Below are 20,815 nucleotides of genomic sequence, written 5' to 3' on the forward strand. Positions count from 1 at the left end.
TACATTGTTTGCAGTACCATGTTTTACCTTTCGGTAGTCGTTTCAAACCAATACAAATCGGGTGGTACCAGTTATTACATTTATCGCACCCTACCATACAGTCTAATTCTCCAGGAAACCCACAATTTTACAGGATATCACTTTTTCAACTTCGTTAGGGGTATGGCTTTCCGGAGCTGACGGTGTGGAGCATTCTAAATTCCGAGTAATCAATTCGGGCAAAACATTTTTTTTCCAAAAAGAATCACAGCAGCAGAAGTTCAGAAGAAAAGTTTTTCAATTAGATCAATGAGAAACTTTTTGCTCATTTTTAGTGACCTTACACATTGTTAGCTGAAAGTCTAATTTCCGACATTTTTTGAAAAAGCAGCTGCCTAAATAATCTAAGGATAAAACAACGTTGTTGTAACATTATTCACAGTTTTTCACAAAGAAAAGTCTGATTAAACTAAACTCATAAAAATGAATTCCCGCCAGAACCGGGCGTTTTCACATAAATATTGAGCTTTCATACAAATATTGAGTCCTAAAAAAAGATTGCTTTAGCTTTACAAAAAACTGGTTGTCCAGAAACTGTTTTTGTATTAAATGATCCTAAATTTTATAGCCATGTATTGAAGAAGCTGGATTACAATATAGAGACTGAAATTATAAAGTTTTCGGCAACTTGGTTAGTCAGTTCTTTGTAATTTTTCCTACTAAAGCTACCTTGTTTTTTTTTACTTAAATTTTGAAAAGAAAAATGCGCTTTACTTTGAAACAAAATTCTCTTAATTTACATTAATTTATTTTAATTTATTTTAAACTTAAACAATTGTTTTAAAAAGCTCTTATGCATTAAAACTGCGTCAGCATTCTAAATAGACTGTTTTGTTTCTGTTATCATGTTGCGAGCTGAGAATTCTTTCAATTTAGAATCTAAATTTACTTCAATTTATCAATAATTAATTTCTTAACTTAACTTTACTAAAACCGTGATTTTATATTACAAAAAAGAATTAAATTTTTCTAATTCAGATGTATCACTGAGATTTTTGCTTCCATTTAATCAATAATTAAATCTTTAAATTAACTATAACCGTGATTTTATACCTCAACAACGAATAAAGTTTTCTTATTCATATACATCACTGAGTTATCAAACACAAATTTTTTCCGATGATATGAGTACAAAACATCTACCACCATTGAAAGAGTTATTTGAAATAAAAAGTGAAGTGACTGGTAACATTTCATTTACCTTTGTTTAAGATTAAATCAATATTAACTAGATGTTACTGTTTGATCTTTATAATCGAAATCATCAATAATAAAAATATTATACAATAAAAGCGAAAACGAAAATGAAAGCTTATACATACTTTTTATTCTTATCACTCCTCATTGATAAGCCAACCGATGCGGAGATGCAATACAGCTACCCAATAAAGAAGACATCATCTCCATATTCTTACACAGTCTATAAAAACAAAAAAGTGACTGCTGGTATAAATCCAAACAGTTTTGAAATACACACTAGTTATCAAAACTGCGTTGCTGTTTGTTACAATATTGGTTGGTGCAAATCAATAGGTGTCGAAGTCTTAAATGATACCATCTTCCATTGTCAGTTTTTTAGTTATATTCCTACAACCTTTATATCTGATGGAGCTTTTTTTATTTCTACAACACTGGTAAGTTCATAGTTTATGCAACTTTGATGTATGTATGTATATATGTATGTATGTATGTATGTATGTATGTATGTATGTATGTATGTATGTATGTATGTATGTATGTATGTATGTATGTATGTATGTATGTATGTATGTATGTATGTATGTATGTATGTATGTATGTATGTATGTATGTATGTATGTATGTATGTATGTATGTATGTATGTATGTATGTATGTATGTATGTATGTATGTATGTATGTATGTATGTATGTATGTATGTATGTATGTATGTATGTATGTATGTATGTATGTATGTATGTATGTATGTATGTATGTATGTATGTATGTATGTATGTATGTATGTATGTATGTATGTATGTATGTATGTATGTATGTATGTATGTATGTATGTATGTATGTATGTATGTATGTATGTATGTATGTATGTATGTATGTATGTATGTATGTATGTATGTATGTATGTATGTATGTATGTATGTATGTATGTTTGTATAGTTTACAACACTTTTCATAGCCAAGCTGTTCACATAGCTGCAATTTAATGTTGAACCCTTGCGGAAAATGTGATTGCAATCCATCTTGTTCTGGAGAAAATAGACGTCAACACATATGCAACTGCACGAAAGGTAAAGTTAGCGTTCATATTTTTTTCAACTGAGCGAATATTTTTCATAGTTATTTATGAATATTTTCTTATTGAAGACTTTTTTATCGTAAGATTTTTCAAAAGAAAACGTTTTTTTAGCTGCAGGAGTTTCAAGGAATTGTGAAGAGCATTACGATCATGGATTTAATAAAACAGGAATATTCCAAATCAATCCAAATGATACTCTGTTTCAAACAGTATGCGAAATGGATATGATTGAACGACAAAATCCAGGTTTCTAATTTCATTTTTCTAAATATGAAATATGCTAAAAAAAAGAGTTTATAGAAGTGAACAAGGCTTTTAAAGTTAAACATTTTAGTTGCTAGTTCCTTGAATTTTAAGTTAGTACTTAATATTTACATACATTTTCTTTAGTGATAGTTCGAAATTGTATTTTGAAATCAAACTTACTGGTTAAGTTTGCTACATATTATCCAAATGCCCTAATCTATTCATTATCTTACTGTGTTCAATGGTGCGCAAATCGCAAACAGAATTCAAACAATAATATTGATATGGTTTTTTATTCAAATACATGGTGCTCATGCGTCAAATATTATCAATTGAAGAAATTTAATTATAGTGATAATGAATACTTATACAGAGGGTTATACTGCTTTATAGGTACGGTTTTTTTTTTTGACGAATTTTTTCATAATAGACATTACCTTCAACAGAAATCACTTTCAATCATAGGACCAAGTATAAAGTGTATTAACTAAGATTCACATGAGCGTCACTACTTTTTACGTTAACATGATTTCATATGCAGTATCTAAATTAGTTTTGTTTATTGTTAATTGAGCAAGATCAGTTCAAAATATGACTAATAATTAATGCGTTATGAGAAGTAAAGTCTAGTTAGTTGTTATCAAGCTCAGGCATCCTTAAAATCACACCCATTTAACTGCAATCATATTTCCTTGGTTAACATTATCTAAGATAATTTTTGACATTTTCATATAACAAAAAATACATATTTTAAAGCCCATCTCAAGGTTACTCAAAAAAGTTTAATTGGTCTCAAATGTTTAACTAAGTTAATACCTAAAATATCGTCACTTTCTTTAAATATATGTACTTTTATCTTTTTAATTGATATTTAGCAATTTACCAAATAAATAATACCTTTCAAAACTTTTAATTCATATAGAACACTTTCAGGGCATTTTTATAGTAAAAAGGTAAAGACTGGTAATTTTAGAGCATCAAGGTCTTTTATTAGATTCTGACTATCTTTACTTACGTGCTATTTTCCCCATATTATTCAAAATATCGTTTAAATTTATTTAAAAAATTAATAAGGTTGCAATCTCAAAATTTTACTTGGATTCCTATTCAGACGATTCAAAATTCATATCATATTTAATTTAGTTTAAAAAGATTCACCGTATGTTTTTGACTATAAAAAAAAATCGTTTTTACGCCCACCTTTCTTGACCTCATCCTGGCCCTAAATTGGTGGCTTTTTACAAGGTTCATTAACCAAATTACTGCTTGAAAAATACGTTTAAAATGGCAGACCAAAGAGTTTTCTTGTAAAAGAAGATTCTTTGGGAAAAAACATAAAAAAGCAAATGAAATCACCAATTAAAGTTTTTCTGAAAAAAAATGCTAGTGTCGTTTTTTACTACGGTTCTCCTATTCAAAAAAAACTTCCTTCTCTAATTTAAAAAAACTTCCTGCTCTGATTTTGTATCAAATGCTTTAAAGAAGAAAGTTCAGGGCGCTGAAGACATAGAAAATGATAAAGGATATCGAATTGTTGAGGTCTTTTTTTAGCTGAAGCTATTGATAAACTGTGCTGTCCAGTATCAAAATGGGTGTTTGTATTAGCTCCTTATTTGAATTTTTTGATTGAATGTGGTTTTAATTGATTTTTTCAAACATTCCCAGTGTCGAAAGAATGGGTATGATGTAAACTTACGGATAACATATGTACTATTGGGTCCGGCCATGAGAATCTGCAATTATTTTCAACGATTATGAATATGCCTAAAAAAATGACGAAATAATAATGATAAATTTTTAAAGCTTTGTGGAAATGCATGTTAGACTGTTGTTAAAGAATAAATGACATGTTGAAACAATATCTAAAGAATGCAGGTCATACAAGTTTTATGAGAGTATTTATGGTGCTTATAAAGCTATTGGGTTGGAAAGAACGTTCTTTCTCACTTGCGCCGTTACAAATGGATCTCTTAGAACATGGAAAGTTCAATAGTTTTCTACAATGTTCTAGCATTTTGCTTTAATGAATAAACGATAGAATATTTTCTAAAAATTATTTAGGGGTGTACAGTTGATTCACTTCACATAAAATGTCAGATCAGAAATCCCATATTTGACACTGCATCTTATATGAGTTCCAGTTTGGTCATTCCTCCGGTGAAACCGAACATAGTACATGCCAAGCTCTAGATCAAGGCAGTATTATCAAATACACTTGTCAAATTTGGTTTTAACGTTTTCATTTTAATGACTTGATCAACTTGAAGGTTGTTTAAGATGTAGTTTTCCAATAGAAGTTGTTTCTGAAGCGGTGTGCAACTGATAGAGAAGGATCCAAGATTCAGAAGCCACTGTATAGTCTCCACGGTCCGATGACTTTACACATCAATGCTATACTTTTTTCATTGATTGGGAAAGTCTCTAAAGTCGGGGATTCAGGTTTCTCACATGACAAGGACATGCACTTGACATGGATAGCATGACAAGGAAATGCACTTAGATATCTATACATTCTTGTTCTCAAAAAAGTGACGCTTTGACTGGTTAGATAATTTAATAACAGGCAATGAGAAACGGTTTTGGTTTTGCTTCTTTTTTCATCGTCAGTGGATCGACGCTGAAGAGCGAATAGAACCAAAAACTAAAGCAGATCTGTACATTTCAAGCTCCTTCCTCCTAAAACCAACATAACGACTGATCACCATTTCCGTGCCTGCAATACACATTTCAGAGTAGATCTTTGATGATGTTTACCAACTCAAGGCCGACATTCGTAAATTCTTCAAGGTTCAGCTAGGCAGCTTCTTCAAAGAATGATTTCTTTATTCAGAGGATTGTAATAAATTAAATTATTTCATAAAAATGGAAAAGAACTTTCTTTTCAACCATAAAATTTCCATACAAAACATCAAAATTTGGCCACATTTTGATGTTTTGTCATTCTTGTGCTCAGCCTGATAGATATCAACAAAAAATGACCAAGACTTTCAAAAGAACTTGGTGAAAGTAGCCAAAATTGTAACATTTGGTCCAATTTCCATACAAAACATCAAATTTGGGCCAATTATGGCCAAATCGAGGCTTTCACCAACTCCTCTTGGAATCTTAGGTCACTTTTTGTTGTGATCTATCAGCCTGAGCACAAAAATGACTAAGACAATCAATAGAAAGGCTGGCAAGTACCGCAATCGGCGACAAACTTCCAATTCATGAAAGTGGGAAAGAACTTTCATTCATAGAAAACCGCTGATAGCTACGCTATCGATAACCGTGTGTCAATGATTTCTATCTTTGTCATCAAAGTTAGGAAAATTTATAAAGTTTTCAGAAACGCACAGCGCAACGATTTTCCTAAAATTATAGGAAAATGTTTAATAAACGCAAGATGTATACTAGATTTGCCATATTCCATTTATTCTTTTTGCCCTTCCGTGACACCGGAAATGACTAAAGGTTTACATTAAAAGCTACATGTTTCATGCTAGTTTTATACATGGTTATAAAATTTCATATCAGAGTTTTGGTGTGAGAAAAATAACAACACTATATGCAACTTTAAGGTTTCAGAAACAAGTTTAATCATTCCGTTATGAAAAATGTAAGTCGGAATTTGTTAAACCTGCATTTTCTTTTTCATGATGAAAAAAATACCTCTACTTTTTAACTTGCACTTTTGAACTTTTAGTTACAATAATTTTTACGAAACACCTTGAAATGGCAATATTAAAAACCAAGCATGGTAATTTCAGCATCAATAAAGAAACTAAAACCAGCTCGTTAAAAGTAAAGATAAGATGAAGGAATAAAAATATCGATAGGCCTGCATCATAAAAAAGTAACTGCTTGTTACGATAAAATTATTAGACACCATTGACACTTTGATGGGGTATTGTAAAAAAACTTAAAGAAACTAATTTATTCAATGAAATGATCGTTTTTTCATAGAAATGGAAACCTAACTGGAAAAATGATCCTCTTCCTATGTGAAATTCTGGTTTACTTTCGACTAATTTCTGAATCTGTTTAAAAGTCAAATGAATTATCTTTTTAGATGTTCGTAAGGTGTTCACCTTCTTAGCTAAAATTTAAAATTCAACTGTAAAACTAAAATCTAAAGTTCAAAGCACTCTTGTGCATCTGCATTGTATAAATTTTATGACATTAAACGTTATTTTTCCATTACATTGTAAAAATTGCTTACTTTTGTTCCATTGAAACTAACAACACACTTTAATTAAGTAAATCCTGCAACTTTTATAGACAATTACTAAAGCGATTCAAAAATACTCTGAAACCATTCTTCTCCGTCTGTTTTATTTGCATTATTGGATTTGTTAGTAATTCGATGTTCCTCAAAAGACTGAAAAACAAGGTGCTTTGCAACTTTTGGTAAAAGGGCAAACAACCTCTTCATGCTAAACTGTCAGGATTGCTTTTTCTAATTCCTCCTCCTGAGAAACTAAAAAATTTATGTTGCGAGCCCAGCATGTAACTTATTAATACATTTGCCGATAGGTTGTTTTTCTGAATACTTTTTACAATTTTCGACTAACACTGCTTCTCTCTCTCTCTCTTTCTCTCTCTCTCTCTCTTTCTATATATATATATATGTATATATATATATATATATATATATATATATATATATATATATATATATATATATATATATATATATATATATATTAGGGTGGTGCTCAAAAAACTTTTTCAAAGTAAATTGATGGGACAACCTCTATTTTTGTTCCTTTTAGCATAACAAACTTATGTGCAAAATTTGAGAAGGATATTTCATCATTAAGGGGTGCCACACGGGGTTGAAAGTTTCACTAAGGTTGACGCTAATGGCTGTAAGCACTTTAAAAAATTTTTTCTATATAAACTATTTTAATTCAAAAGTTTTTAAATAACAAAGTATTGAACATTGAAAATCATGAAAAATTAACTATAATTTCAATATCATTTTAGTTTTTCATTTTGTTTTGAATGGAAAAATGACTATTTAGTCCTGTTTAACAACAGTGGATTTCTTGGCATCTGGAAACTGTTTTCGATGCTCAGACACAGCATGGAGAAGTGCTTGCTTTTGTCCTTCATCTTTTGTTAGAATTTGGTTAAAGTCTTGGATAAGAGCAACTCCTCCCTGAAGGAAAGTTTTGGTGAAAATATTAGGGATGTTCCACTCGTAGTGCATTGGGACAGCAAGTTACTCCCTGATATATCAGGAAAACATGAAAAAATAGATCGCTTGCCTATTCTTGTTTCAGGTCAAGGTGTAGAACGTCTATTGAATGTGCCTAAGTTCCCAAATGGCACTGGAGAGGCAATGGCAAATGCAGTTGTAACAGCAATCGACGACTGGAATCTTGCAGAGAATATAAAAGCCATGTCTTTTGACACTACAGCCAGTAATTCTGGGATTCGCTCTGGTGCAGCAGTTCTTATTGAACAAAAGATGAATAAAGAGCTGCTCCATCTTGCATGTCGGTACCATATTTTTGAAGTTGTTCTTGGAGATGTGTTTAACTCATTAGCTGGACCATCTACTGGACCAGACATTTTGATGTTTAAAAGGTTTCAAACAGCATGGCCATCAATCGTTCGTGACAGATATGAAGACGGTATATCAGATCCTGAAACAGCTTTAGTTTTTAGCAGCAACAGAGAAATGATGAAAGAAGCTATTGGTTTCATTCAAAACTGCTTGCTGACAGAGAACCAGCCTCGTGATGATTATAGGGAACTTTTAGAACTGTCTTTGATCTACCTGGGTCATATTCCTCCTCGCGGAGTTCATTTTATGGCTCCTGGGGCTATGCATCGGGCCAGATGGATGGCCATGGCTATTTATTCAATCAAAATTTTTCTCTTCAGATCCCAGTATCGCATGACAAAGCGTGAAATAAATTTATCACGTTTCTTGAATATTTTTGTCTGCTTTGTCTATCTCAACTCATGGTTTACTGCTTCGCTGTCCATTCAAGCTCCACTGAATGATCTCATGTGCCTTAAACGACTCACACAATTCAGGACAATAAATTTAAATGTTGCGAATGTAGCGATAAAGGCATTGTCCCGTCATATGTGGTACCTCAGTGAGGAACTGATTGCCTTTAGTTTTTTTGATGATCGTGTTGATGCAGCTACAAAATACGAGATGGTAAATGCAATGAAAACAAAAACTGGAAATGGAATTCCTGCAAAACGTGTTCAACTACGTGAAAACAACATTTCAATATCAGAGCTTGCTGATTTCATTAACTCGAACACCATGAGGTTTTTTGTTATACTGGGCATCTCAACTTCTTGGCTCGAATTAGATTCATCTTTGTGGAACGAGGACCAAGTTTTTATTGCAGCTAAGCATTTTGTAGCCGGTTTGAGCGTTGTGAATGACAGAGCAGAGAGAGGAGTTGCTCTTATCCAAGACTTTAACCAAATTCTAACAAAAGATGAAGGACAAAAGCAAGCACTTCTCCATGCTGTGTCTGAGCATCGAAAACAGTTTCCAGATGCCAAGAAATCCACTGTTGTTAAACAGGACTAAATAGTCATTTTTCCATTCAAAACAAAATGAAAAACTAAAATGATATTGAAATTATAGTTAATTTTTCATGATTTTCAATGTTCAATACTTTGTTATTTAAAAACTTTTGAATTAAAATAGTTTATATAGAAAAAATTTTTTAAAGTGCTTACAGCCATTAGCGTCAACCTTAGTGAAACTTTCAACCCCGTGTGGCACCCCTTAATGATGAAATATCCTTCTCAAATTTTGCACATAAGTTTGTTATGCTAAAAGGAACAAAAATAGAGGTTGTCCCATCAATTTACTTTGAAAAAGTTTTTTGAGCACCACCCTAATATGTATATATATATATATATATATATATATATATATATATATATATATATATATATATATATATATATATATATATATATATATATATATATATATTAGGCCATGCCAAAATATCACGATTTTCAGAAAATGAAAGGTCGCGGTATAAATACCTGTTCTATACATAAAAAGAAGTATATAAACCAAATTTGAACTCTCTAGGACCATATTTAGTGCTGGAAGATGATTTTAGGTTTTTACGCAAATACGAGAAATCGTTGTTTTTTTCTGAAAAAAAATATTCTTTTTGAAAATGAAGAAATAAAAAAGTTAGGAAAGGTATTTTTTAGTTTAAAATCTAATATTGTTACTATAACAGACTTTTTACAATTTGGCCAGTGCACTTTGGTCAGCTTCTAATGATATTAATGCCCTGTGCTCTCTGACAACTAGCAGTATATCTTGCCTTTTGTCCTCCTTTAATGTGCTACTGATATATCTTTGTATAAGATTGATATTCCGCTCTGCTGGGTCATTTGTAACATTTAGAGATTTTACAAACTCACAAAATGATATATAGGAATCATTTTCCTCCAGCTTTCCAGCAGCTAAACCTGTTTTCCAGGTAGGAATTTCGTCCTGTATGCCTAGAACAATGAACAGAGCCCAACTTTCCTCTGTAATCAACTCTGTTACCTCAGAGGTTGGTAAAACTAGGACAGCATCAGGTTTACCATTGGGAATAGTGTTGATATCTGGTACCTCAAAGGTCAACAGCTTGTCTAGAACTGCAAGCTTCTCTTCAAAATCTGGATCTGCCAGTATTAACACAGCAACCTTTGGGGCAAGGTACCAAGAGTGCTGCTGAAAAAATTTCAGAAAAGCATTGCCAATTTTGACATCAAACTCTTGTTGTATAACATAAGCTGACTTGAATGACAGGAAATCATTCTTAACAGCATATTCTGCTTTGTATGAACGTAAATACCATGGAGCATAAAAAACTGCACATATAAAAGCTGACTTTTCCAGGTGAGGTAACTGATCTTTAGGCAGAAAATCTATTATACCTGATGTCATAACAATAGCTAAATTGTAAAGACTGTCAGCCATGAAACGAGCATTGTGATTGGCTCCTGGTTGATAAATTTTAAAACAATTCAGCTTTGGTGGTGAGACATTTAAATAAAAAGCAGCATACTTAACTAGATGATTATAATCATCTCTTGGAAACACTTCGTGATTAAGAGCAAACTTCAGATATTCCTGAGCTTCCAGGTAAAGTTTATGAAGTTCAGATCCAACTTCCAGCTTCTTCTCATCAAATTTCTTAAACTCAGACAGGTTAGCTTTTTGAATTGTGGCGTGATATACTTCCCAGTCCTTCTTGAAATCTTTATAGAACTGTCTATCCGGTGCAGCAGTAGGTCCAAGGACAATTACAATTGCCTTATGTATTGCTATTTCAAACATGTGATGTCTGCATAACAGCCAGAGAACAGGTTTTCCCAAAATATAGCACAACCTGGTTATAATTCCTCCATGGGCTCCTGTGTTAACATTGGTAGTATCTGCAACAATTGCGAAAATTTCATTGCATATTTCAAAGGACTCAAGTAAGTTGTGAATAATTTCTGTTTCATCAACAGCTTTGCCAGACTCTGCAGGTAAAACACCAAGTAAGAGATCGTTTTTATTCTCAAATTCAGGACTAGTAACACTGACAGCAACTCTATCTCTTACAACAGATTGCAAGGTATTTTCATCTAAATGTTTTAACAGCTTGCCATCAAAGTGGAGAACAAGATGTTTTCCAGCCATTGTCTCTCTGTAATTTTCTCTGATGGTATTGCTTAAATAAAGATCATTTTTAACACAATATATTAGTGTTATGATGGTTTATTTTTAGGTAAATATTCCACTCTTTAAAGGTATAGTAAGATTTTAATCATTACTTTCATTTATAATAGACTTACATTAGAAAATCAGGGATAAGAAATATGGCATCTGAAGAAAAACTTTTTGATTTGAAAAAAAACACTTAATTTTGACTGGCAAAAAGTTGGCATAAAAGACTTTTTCTTTAGGTGTCCCTTTAAAAATTACCTTGATATTCAATTACTTTCGCTCTTTCTCTTGAAATACTGGATTTAGAAATGGCCATCTGATTAACATCTCCTCCCAGATAATTAACAACAGACGACAACAGCCAGGTTTGTAATTCAATGCTGATTAACCCTCTAGCACAAATAGGTGTAGTTACTGCCATCAATTCTTCTCTTGTAATCTTTTTATTTACTTGCATTGAGCCTTTAGGTAAGACTTTTGGGGTTTTATTATGAGCAGCACCATATTCAAAGTCATCATCACTACCTTCGAATGAGTCTTCTTCTACAGCAAAATCTGGATCTGTCAAAGTTGAGTCAAACATATCCAAATTGGCTGGACCAGACTTGTATCTAAAATATTTACATAAATAAGTTAGGATTTCATTTTTAAGAAGTAAGCTTTTTAACAGTTTTAAAGTAATTATGACACTTGTTTTACCTTTTCTTAGTTGGCGTCAAGTTTTCATCACTTTCATCAAGTGGTGGGGGAGCTGATTTACATCTTTCTTTCTCCTCTAGGTACTTCATTCTCATTTGTTCTTGTCTTTTATACCTTTCTAGTCGTTTCTCAATGATGGTAGCTAGCTCTTTATCTGGCTTAGAAATAAACCACTTCCTAAAACAAAAATGTATAACATTAGAATGCAATAACTTACTCTGATGGACAGACAGATGGATAGCTGAAAGACAGACAGACTGAAAGCCCTACATAAAGTAGCTGCGCTACTAACAATTTGATTAATATAGAGAAATTTACAAAAAGGCTACAATATAATTGATACTCTTACCTGTCTGTTTGCTGGTCTAGATAGAAATTTAGGTCTTCTTCAATAGCAGCTTGTGTTCTTGGTGTTATTTTGTCACTTCTCATCAGTTGCTCTAAGTTATCTTTGCCTATGTCAAACAACTGTTCCATTGTTGAAATGAATTCATTCTTAATATTTTCTCTAGTATCTTTGGTATCTTTCAGAAAAACACGTTTTTTCAAAAGTTGATACTTCTTGTGTAGAGCTTGAAGTTTGTCAAGAATTGAATATTCTGAAATGATGTATGCTTGAAACCCTGCTTTGGTCCAAATGTTGACTATTTGTCTAATCAAGCAGTCTGATTGCGTCTCAAGGTCACAAAAATCTCTACCTAATTAAGAATTTTTAAAAAATATTTTATTTATTTAACATTTATTGCACCTGAAAAAATAATTATTTAGTCCTCTTTAATCTAGGAATAAAAATGTTTATGTTTTACAGTTATGTCTTACTTTTGCACACCAAGTTCCTTGTTCCTTTTTGCTTCTTACAGGCCATGTTAATTTGTGTTTTAATAAATCTTTTCTTTTTACTTGAAATTAGATATTGATAATATCTTAAAATACTACCATTGGTTGGAAGCTGTGTATTTGGTAGCTGTGAAATTGGGTTAGTTAACAGATATAATGGTCGTCTGACACTTTCACTTACATGGACATTTTTCTTCTTTTTCGGACCCATTTCTTTTGAAAAAGTTAATGTTATTTTAACTATTTTTAACTATTAAGCTATAAAAAATTATTAACAGTTTATAATATATATGTCATGTAGTGATTGTAATCTTAAACTAAACACAAAATGGTGCAATCTTGTTATTTTGCCATCCTTCATGTAATTTTATCATACTTTGCGTATTTTCGTAAAATCCTGATTTCATCTTCTGGCACCTAGAATTGAGATAGAACAATGAAAATTCATATTTTTGTTTATTTTTATGTATAGAATAGGTTTTTAAAGCGCGACCAAAATTTTTTTTTTTTGGCATGCCCTAATATATATATATATATATATATATATATATATATATATATATATATATATATATATATATATATATATATATATATATATATATATATATATATATGATTATTGCAAAAAGTATTTAGATTTGTCATTTGGTTTATTTGAAATTTGAATTTATCATTCACGCTTTCATTGATCTTTTTAATTTCAGGCACAGGATCCACAAATTGTGAATTATCAAATACTGGAAGCGAAAATGGAATAAAATATTCACACTATTGTGACGTCCCTTATGATTCTAATCAATGTGTAAGTTCTTGTCAAGATTATCAGCTTACAAACCCAACACTGGATGGATATGTAGCAAGTGGAATAATTGCAAGTAGTTGGGAATGCAAGTGTCTTTATGGAAACCTTGGTAATTATGTTTATCAAGATGGATGTTCTTTTGAAATAAGTTTTCCAGCTCAAGCACTTCCTAGCCAAAAAGGTATGTTTGAATAGATCCAACTTTATTCGTTTGAAGGGTCAGATACAGATACATTCCATGAGTGTATAAAATTTAACCTCTTTTTGCACCAATTACTTTTACCAAAACAAAAAAGGTGATTTTAGGTTGATATCTCAAGTAGTAGCGCATGTCACTCATGTAAAATTATCCCACTTTTAATTGGTCAAAAAACTTTTTAATGCTTCCGTACAATAGGTTGCCATAAAATAGTCAAAAGTTTGAAATTTCAGAAAAATCAAAAACACAAAGTTTCTTTCCTGTTCCACAACCCTTAAATTGGTTAAATCAATCATTCAGCTTATTTGGTCCATTGAAAGTGCTACATGTAATTTTTCAAATATTGTGTAATGGCCATCTTTTACATTTTTTTGAAGGGTTAGATTAAATTCAGAAGTAAATTTTTTTTATCTAAAAAAAAAAAAAGCAAATAAAGCTAACAGAATCTTTTAGTAAACTATTATCTTACATAAATCTTTTAACCTTTGGTTTCAGATTTACTTGCTCAGATAGCGTCATAATTTTGTTATCAGCTTTATATGTTCCCTAAGTACCAGAAGAAGGTCTTGTTTTTGATATTCGTTGAGGGAACTGTGAACAAAGTTTTCAAATAAAGTAATATTTCATTCCGCGCAGTTATTGGTCAAACTAAGCTTGCTAACTAGTTGAATGAAATACTTTTATGAATCTAGAGCAAACAAATCACTTCATGTATACCAATCTCAAACAGATGCGATATGTCTTAAAAATATAAAGAACAGCCTACTTTCCTTAGTAATTAGAACATCAAATCTACTATCCCTGGAGATAATGAGAGCAAAGGAGCTTCTACAGAAATTTCTTTTAACTTAGGAATCAGAAATTTTAAGAGCCTTTCCATGATAAAAAAATTTAGCATTTGTTTTCAGAAGAAGATCACCTAATAATAGTGCCGCAAACTTAGGAGAAAATACCATGAGTATTTACTCATATTTTTCCAAAGTAAGTCACCAACTTCATGATTTGATTCTGTTATAATTGTTTAAGCAATTTTGGATGCATTTGATTGATTGAGAACGACATGTTATGTTTTACCGAATTCAAGGAAGACATAAGTATAGTAAATAGCTACAATAAATCCTACCCTGTAGATTATATCTTTCTTTTCAGGAATCAGGTAATCAATTATTGTGGGTGTCATATTAAGCATTAGGAGGTATATGGCGTAGGCGACTAATCTTGCATTTTGATAGGCACCTAGCCTGATAGATTAGAAAAATCTTTAATTTCTCAGATTTAACGTTTATGTAGAATGCCAAGTATTCAATAACATTTTGATTTTATATCAATTTCCTTAAAAAAAGATGTATGTTTATAGGAATACTATTTGTATAATTGCTACATACTTGGGGGAAATCTTACATTCTAGTGCATAGGCTGCAAAATCTTTTCCTTTCAAATATGGTTTGCAGAGATTACTCCCCACAATAAGGTCTTGCTCAGGAAATTGTTTGAAAGTTTTTACTGCACCATAGAAACTAATGAAATTAATTTGTCATTTTTGCTGAAAAATTTTTAGCAACTTAATAACAGAGTCCTCAGACTTTTCCCTCAAAGTTGCTTTAAAAGGCCAAGTCATTTTCGCTTCGGTAGTATGATGCCTACACAGGAACCAAAGAAATGGTTTACCAAAAACTCTTGTCAGAATAGTTATTTCACTAGAATGACATCCAGTATCACTAATTGTGAGGACAGGACAAAATCTTACAATATAGTCAGTAATTTCTAAATATTTTAAGAGATTCATAACACTGATAGCCATATCGCTACTTTTAAAACGACATTAAGAAAATAATCTTGGTTTCAAATATTGGGCAAGTTATAGATAGTTCACTATGCTGGTTATGAAGGGTTTGATTTTGAACGCTGTGGCAGGCTCTTGCACTGGTGGAAGTTGTTGCAGCAATAAGACCCTCCCAAGTTAATTCTTTTTCCATTCTGAAACATGCTGGTCGAAACTCATACCTCTTATTGAGCTTGACTTTTAAAAATTATTACTGTGGCTGAGACTTCTGACTCAATAACTATTTTACGAAGCCTAAATTAAAATAGAAATGTCTAATTCAGTTATTTCCTTCAAAATAATTTCATTCATCATCGTAGTTCAAAGTTTCATAATGTTCCGTATGAATCTAATGTTTGTGTGGGTGCATGCCAAAGGTATCAGTCTATATACCCGACTCTAATTGAATATGTCGCAAGTGGAATAATTGCAGATTGGGAATGTAGTTGTCTTTACGGAAACCGTGGTTATGACAACAATCGTTATGGATGCTCTTTTGAGACTGTTCTTTCAACCCAAACACTTCCAAGCATAAAAGGTATATTTGAAATAAAAAAAATTGTATAATTGTATAAGTGGTACAAAGGTGCTGCAAAAATTAAATAAAACTACCTCTTAATTCTTCTTTTATGTTGGCATATCCGACAATTTATCTCATAACCCCTGCATAACCGCCGTATCTCCCTATGAATTAATCTCATTTCCATTTTTCTAACTCCCCTAATTCAAACTTTTTCATCTTCTCTCCTCACCTCGTAAACTCTTTTTTAATCTCCTCGTCTTTACTTGTTTTTAATGGACACTTTTCCATTTTCCTTTGTTAGAGTGTAAAAAATCAATAGTTGATTTTAGGAGGTCAAGTAATTAAAACGGCATCTTTTTTACATTTTTTTCTGTAGCCGGCTTACTCACAATACGTGTTTTATTCATTATTATTTGCTGTTAACAGTGAAAACAAGTGCCTGTGGTAAATTTTAACTTTGTGAAAGACTTACCTTCGCCGTCTATTTCCTTTTATAGGTGTTTGGATTCCATTGATGACTCGCTTTGCCAGCTGGGACTCAAACTTCTGGACAAAAAGCTATGATGCTTATGAAAATGGTTTTGGTTTAATAAATCAACAATGGATTGGTTTAAAAAAGCTGTACCAAATAACAAATGCATTTTTAACTGACATGAGGGTTGATTATACGTTTAAAGATCTGATGTTTAGCACCATGTATGACAATATAAATGTTGGCTCAAAAGATGACAACTACAGGTTCACCTACTCAAGTTACAGTTCAAGAGGGTGTGAGTTCTAATCAATATTTATTTTGTTACAAGCTAGAATTTTGGCCACAGAAATAATAAAATTTACAAAATGAGTGGTAGAAACGCTCAAGAATTAGCTGATTTCCCAAAACAAGAAATATATATATTTACAGTAGCATGCATTTAGTATTTAAGTCTAAGAACTTTGTTTAGAAAAAGCAATTTTGATAATTTGTTTTATACATTAGTAGTTTACTCTCTGTTTGCCATTTATTTGCTATAAGATGTTTTTGGTTGAATTGCTTAAATAATGAAATGTTCCACAACTAAAGTTATTATTCTCCATTTAAATTAACTAAAATAAAACGAACTTTCAAGAAAAAAATAATATATAAAGTTAGAATAAAGACTAAATTTTTATTAAAAGTATTCCCTATGCGCATGTCACCATTAATTTAGTAGTGATTCAACACTTATCCTTGGTAGTGATTGAGTACTTACTCACTGATGTTCATCTGTAATCTTTTGATCAATAGTGATTGAATGGTAACTTGTCACTAGTGGATAAGCAGTGATAACACAACTGATTTAACATCAGCTCACTAGTGATTTAGTTGCGATTGAGTATTTATTTACTGGTTTTCTGTAAACCTTGCTCATCAATGATTTCTAATGGCACTTTCACATATAAGGAATCAACAAAATAGTTATAGTTTTTACCAGGGCTGTGGAGTCGGTAAGCTGCTGTTCCGACTCCGACTCCGACTCCGACTCCTTGATTTTATCATGGACCGACTCCGACTCCGACTCCCGACTCCGACTCCGACTCCTTCATAAGTAACCAATTTCTAACAACAAATAGTTGTTTGTTTTACTACAGTTATTTGTTCGTAACAACAAATAACTGTAGTAAAATGTTAACATCGGCTATTTCATCACTATGATACAAATAATCCAACCACTTAGTGCTTTAAACAATATTTATAAGAAAACAATTTCTGAACAAACAACTTTTCTGAACTCTGGTTATGCAATAAACTCTTATGCAGTCGCTAATAACATTATGAATTTGTCAAAATCATATTTGAAATATTGTCAGTTGGACAATATTTCAAACATGAAAGAACTTGTTCTTCTTTAAGTTCATATTCTTTAAGAATCTTTTCTACTGAGACCTGGAGAAATTCGCTGGTGTGATTAGTTTTGGCGTCTTTTACTGCCAATATCTTGGTAACTGCTTCATTTTTTTAAAAAAAGAATTAAACATTGATTGCAAAATAGTTCACTCTGTTAAGAAACACAAAGCGTCCCTTGAGACATTCATTAAGTTCTTCTTTTTGTTTAACAGCTTTTTCAATCACTAATTTTCTAATATTCTCTCTCTCCAGAGAAACAAAGCTAATTGAATACTTACAGTCTTTCTGTTTGTGGAGCAACTCTTTGGTGCTTGGTGGTGGCACGCCTAGCTTTCTACTAAGAATATGTAGCGCAGTGCCAGACAATTTAAGTTGGGAGTTAGGGGATCACGAAGTTATATAGTTTAACGGAAGCTAGAGGAGAGCGCAAGGGAGGTGATATGTGATTCTCAGTGATAAGCAGCAAAATACCCTATTGCTTATCACTTATATTGCTTACAACTATAAAATCCTCATGAAAATTATGAAACTTTGAAAGATTTTTTTTAAACCGGAGTCGGAGTCGGTACAATTTTTCCGACTCCGACTCCAGCCAAAATGAGCTCCGACTCCGACTCCGACTCCACGACTCCGACTCCGACTCCACAGCCCTGGTTTTTACTGCCACTGCCAATCACTGATAAAAAATATTTAGGCGCCAAACAGATTCATAGTGAATGCATCATACACCAATAAACAGAAGTTGGAAGTCAATTTTCAAGTTGAAATTAAAAACAAAACCTAGGGTATTGTAATTCTTATTATAGAATTACAATGGTGCATGTATTTGTGTAATGTAGATACAGAAAAATAGTAAGAGACAAACAAATAGGAATGAAATTTTTATAACGTTTTATAATGATTTTCAGTTCTTTTTTTCTCAGCGCAGATACTTAACACACCAGCTTGTCATAACCAATCTCTGATAAAACTGTGGAGTTGAATATCTTTGGAGTCGAGATGCTGACTCTTGACTGCCTCTAAAAAAAAAAATGAACCTTAGAAATTGAAATATCTACTTTTTATTTGAAATATGAGTTGATAACATTTCTTAAAATGTTTTATTAAAATATTTACTTTGTTTATACCTATAACAGCTGAATAATTTTTTTTTAACATTATACGCCAATGAGAAATTGAAGCCTTGAGAAGTTTAAAGAAAAATTATAATTAGTTTTTTTTAGGAATTAAAACTTACATGTTTCCTGGTATCATTCCCTACCCCCACTGAGAATAACATTTACTTTTCAATATTTGGTTAAATACTCTGCCAACTCAACAGTGAACATTGAGTGTGATACATAAATGGATCATATACAATCTGTCAGTAATAATGAATAAAGTTAATAAGAATGGTGTGTGTGTGTGTAAACATACTTCAAAAAATCTTTTAAACTATTTTTCCAAAAGGTTATAAAATTTTTTATCTTAAAAATAAAAATTTAAAGAAAAAACACTGTTTGATACAGTGTTATAAATAATATGTATTTCGGTATTAACCGCTGGTCTCTCACACTTACCATTTGTAATTTTTCATATAGTCCTGCGCTAGCTTTCTGCCATATTTAACTCAAATTTCGTTTTATTGATCACACCAAGAACTTATTAATAGATGGATATTCAACGAATTGTTTCAAAAAACAGATATGCGTGTTACGGAATTGTTTAGATAACAGTTACAAAACAGTAGGTGATAATTGCAAAACCTGGGAGTATTTTTCTTTAATTCGACGTCGAAAAAAGATGGTCTTGATTCTCCAATAAAAGTATTTCAAAATATTTTTCTGAGCTGCATTTTGTGATACATAAAATGAGTATGACAGAAAACTTCAATATTAATCAAGAAGATTATTCTTTGCTTGAAAATAATGATAACGAAATTGAAATAGTTGTCAAAGATTTTATTGAGCTAGATCTTTAAGTGTTAGCGGACTTCTTATCAGTGGATTTCGATTTAGAGCTCATGTCATCAGCAATTTCTACTGAGAAGTTGATTGCAGAAGAAGCAAAAAAAGCTGAAAAAATACAGATGAACGGTTACCAACTAAATTTAACTGTCCGAAATGTCAAAATAAATATCTTAGGGAATCGAATTTTAAAAGGTATGAAAAGAAATGTTACATTGGTACTTAAGGTATGTTTATACTCGCATGTTGTGGAACTTAATGTCTAAACTAGTGCTATTTTATATTTGCAAATTTTTCCAGATTATGAAAATATTGTTAAAGTTCTTAAAATTGATTTTAGAAATTATTCAAAACTATAAATTTTTGTAATGTACTAAGAAACTTCCATATAGAAGAATGCAAGTTGTCTTTATTACGTTTATTACATATACTGCTGTAAGAAAATGTGCAAAGTTAAAAAATGGCTAGTTAAAGGTAATAGATGATTGACTTTTGTTAGTCTTTAACCTGGATTCCATTACACGCAAGTTAATACGGTAGATGTTACTAAAATCACAACAAACTTCTGACCATATTAATGAACAATCTTTAATTCTAATAACTTTAAAGTTTTCAACCGTATTTCCTTGTTTTGTTTCAATTATTCCAACATCCTCATTTGATGTGCTTCGGAAATTTTTAAAATCAGAAAATTTATTTCTGATTAGAAAAAAAGATAGTGGAAGTCATATTACCTTTACAGATGTTTATGCATGAAATGTTGGAGAATGTAATATTAGCAGATTAAAGATTTAGTTGATCTGGAAGAGATTTGTTAATATTAATGAATAATGGCACCTCACGATTTAAAACAATTAGTCTCCGC

At 31.5% G+C, this 20,815-nt stretch overlaps 3 protein-coding genes and 1 long non-coding RNA gene across 8 annotated transcripts in view; 2 read left to right on the forward strand and 2 right to left on the reverse strand.

Moving 5' to 3' along the window:
* Positions 1 to 1,081: 1,081 nt before the first annotated feature.
* LOC149888397 (uncharacterized) overlaps positions 1,082 to 20,815 on the forward strand; it is a 28,778-nt gene continuing 9,044 nt past the window's right edge. Inside the window, exons 1-7 of one of the 5 annotated variants that reach the window (XR_016452467.1) lie at positions 1,082 to 1,673; positions 2,195 to 2,306; positions 2,426 to 2,560; positions 2,705 to 2,953; positions 13,496 to 13,702; positions 16,635 to 16,907; positions 20,002 to 20,145. Coding sequence is in view for 2 of the 5 variants with exons in the window: in XM_090087293.1 (XP_089943419.1) it covers positions 1,344 to 1,673; positions 2,195 to 2,306; positions 2,426 to 2,560; positions 2,705 to 2,953; positions 13,496 to 13,774; positions 16,635 to 16,907 (1,378 nt within the window). In the remaining 3 variants the exon portion in view is untranslated. Of the gene's footprint in view, positions 1,674 to 2,194; positions 2,307 to 2,425; positions 2,561 to 2,704; positions 2,954 to 13,495; positions 13,775 to 16,634; positions 16,908 to 20,001; positions 20,178 to 20,815 lie in introns of all 5 variants that reach the window. The other 4 variants (XR_016452466.1, XR_016452465.1, XM_090087294.1 and 1 more) reach the window with 4 other exon arrangements.
* LOC149888398 (uncharacterized) lies at positions 7,258 to 9,107 on the forward strand. The gene is made up of 2 exons (XM_090087537.1): positions 7,258 to 7,410; positions 7,529 to 9,107. The coding sequence occupies exon 2, from the start codon at positions 7,887 to 7,889 to the stop codon at positions 9,105 to 9,107; it is 1,221 nt and encodes a 406-aa protein (XP_089943663.1). The 5' UTR covers positions 7,258 to 7,410; positions 7,529 to 7,886.
* Positions 9,667 to 12,999, reverse strand: LOC145189936 (uncharacterized). Its single transcript, XM_090087295.1, has 5 exons — positions 12,771 to 12,999; positions 12,301 to 12,649; positions 11,952 to 12,128; positions 11,511 to 11,863; positions 9,667 to 11,257 (listed from the first exon to the last, which is right to left on the reverse strand). Exons 1-5 carry the CDS (start codon positions 12,997 to 12,999, stop codon positions 9,789 to 9,791), a joined length of 2,577 nt encoding a protein of 858 aa, XP_089943421.1. The 3' UTR covers positions 9,667 to 9,788.
* Positions 18,883 to 19,636, reverse strand: LOC149888399 (uncharacterized). The gene is made up of 3 exons (XR_016452468.1): positions 19,564 to 19,636; positions 19,242 to 19,364; positions 18,883 to 19,023 (listed from the first exon to the last, which is right to left on the reverse strand). It is a non-coding gene; the product is annotated as an uncharacterized LOC149888399 (long non-coding RNA).

This window comes from Hydra viridissima, unplaced genomic scaffold (assembly GCF_058129835.1).
Source record: "Hydra viridissima isolate aposymbiotic clone 2 unplaced genomic scaffold, HvirCarnegie_v1 scaffold_5, whole genome shotgun sequence".
Classification (NCBI taxonomy): domain Eukaryota; kingdom Metazoa; phylum Cnidaria; class Hydrozoa; order Anthoathecata; family Hydridae; genus Hydra; species Hydra viridissima.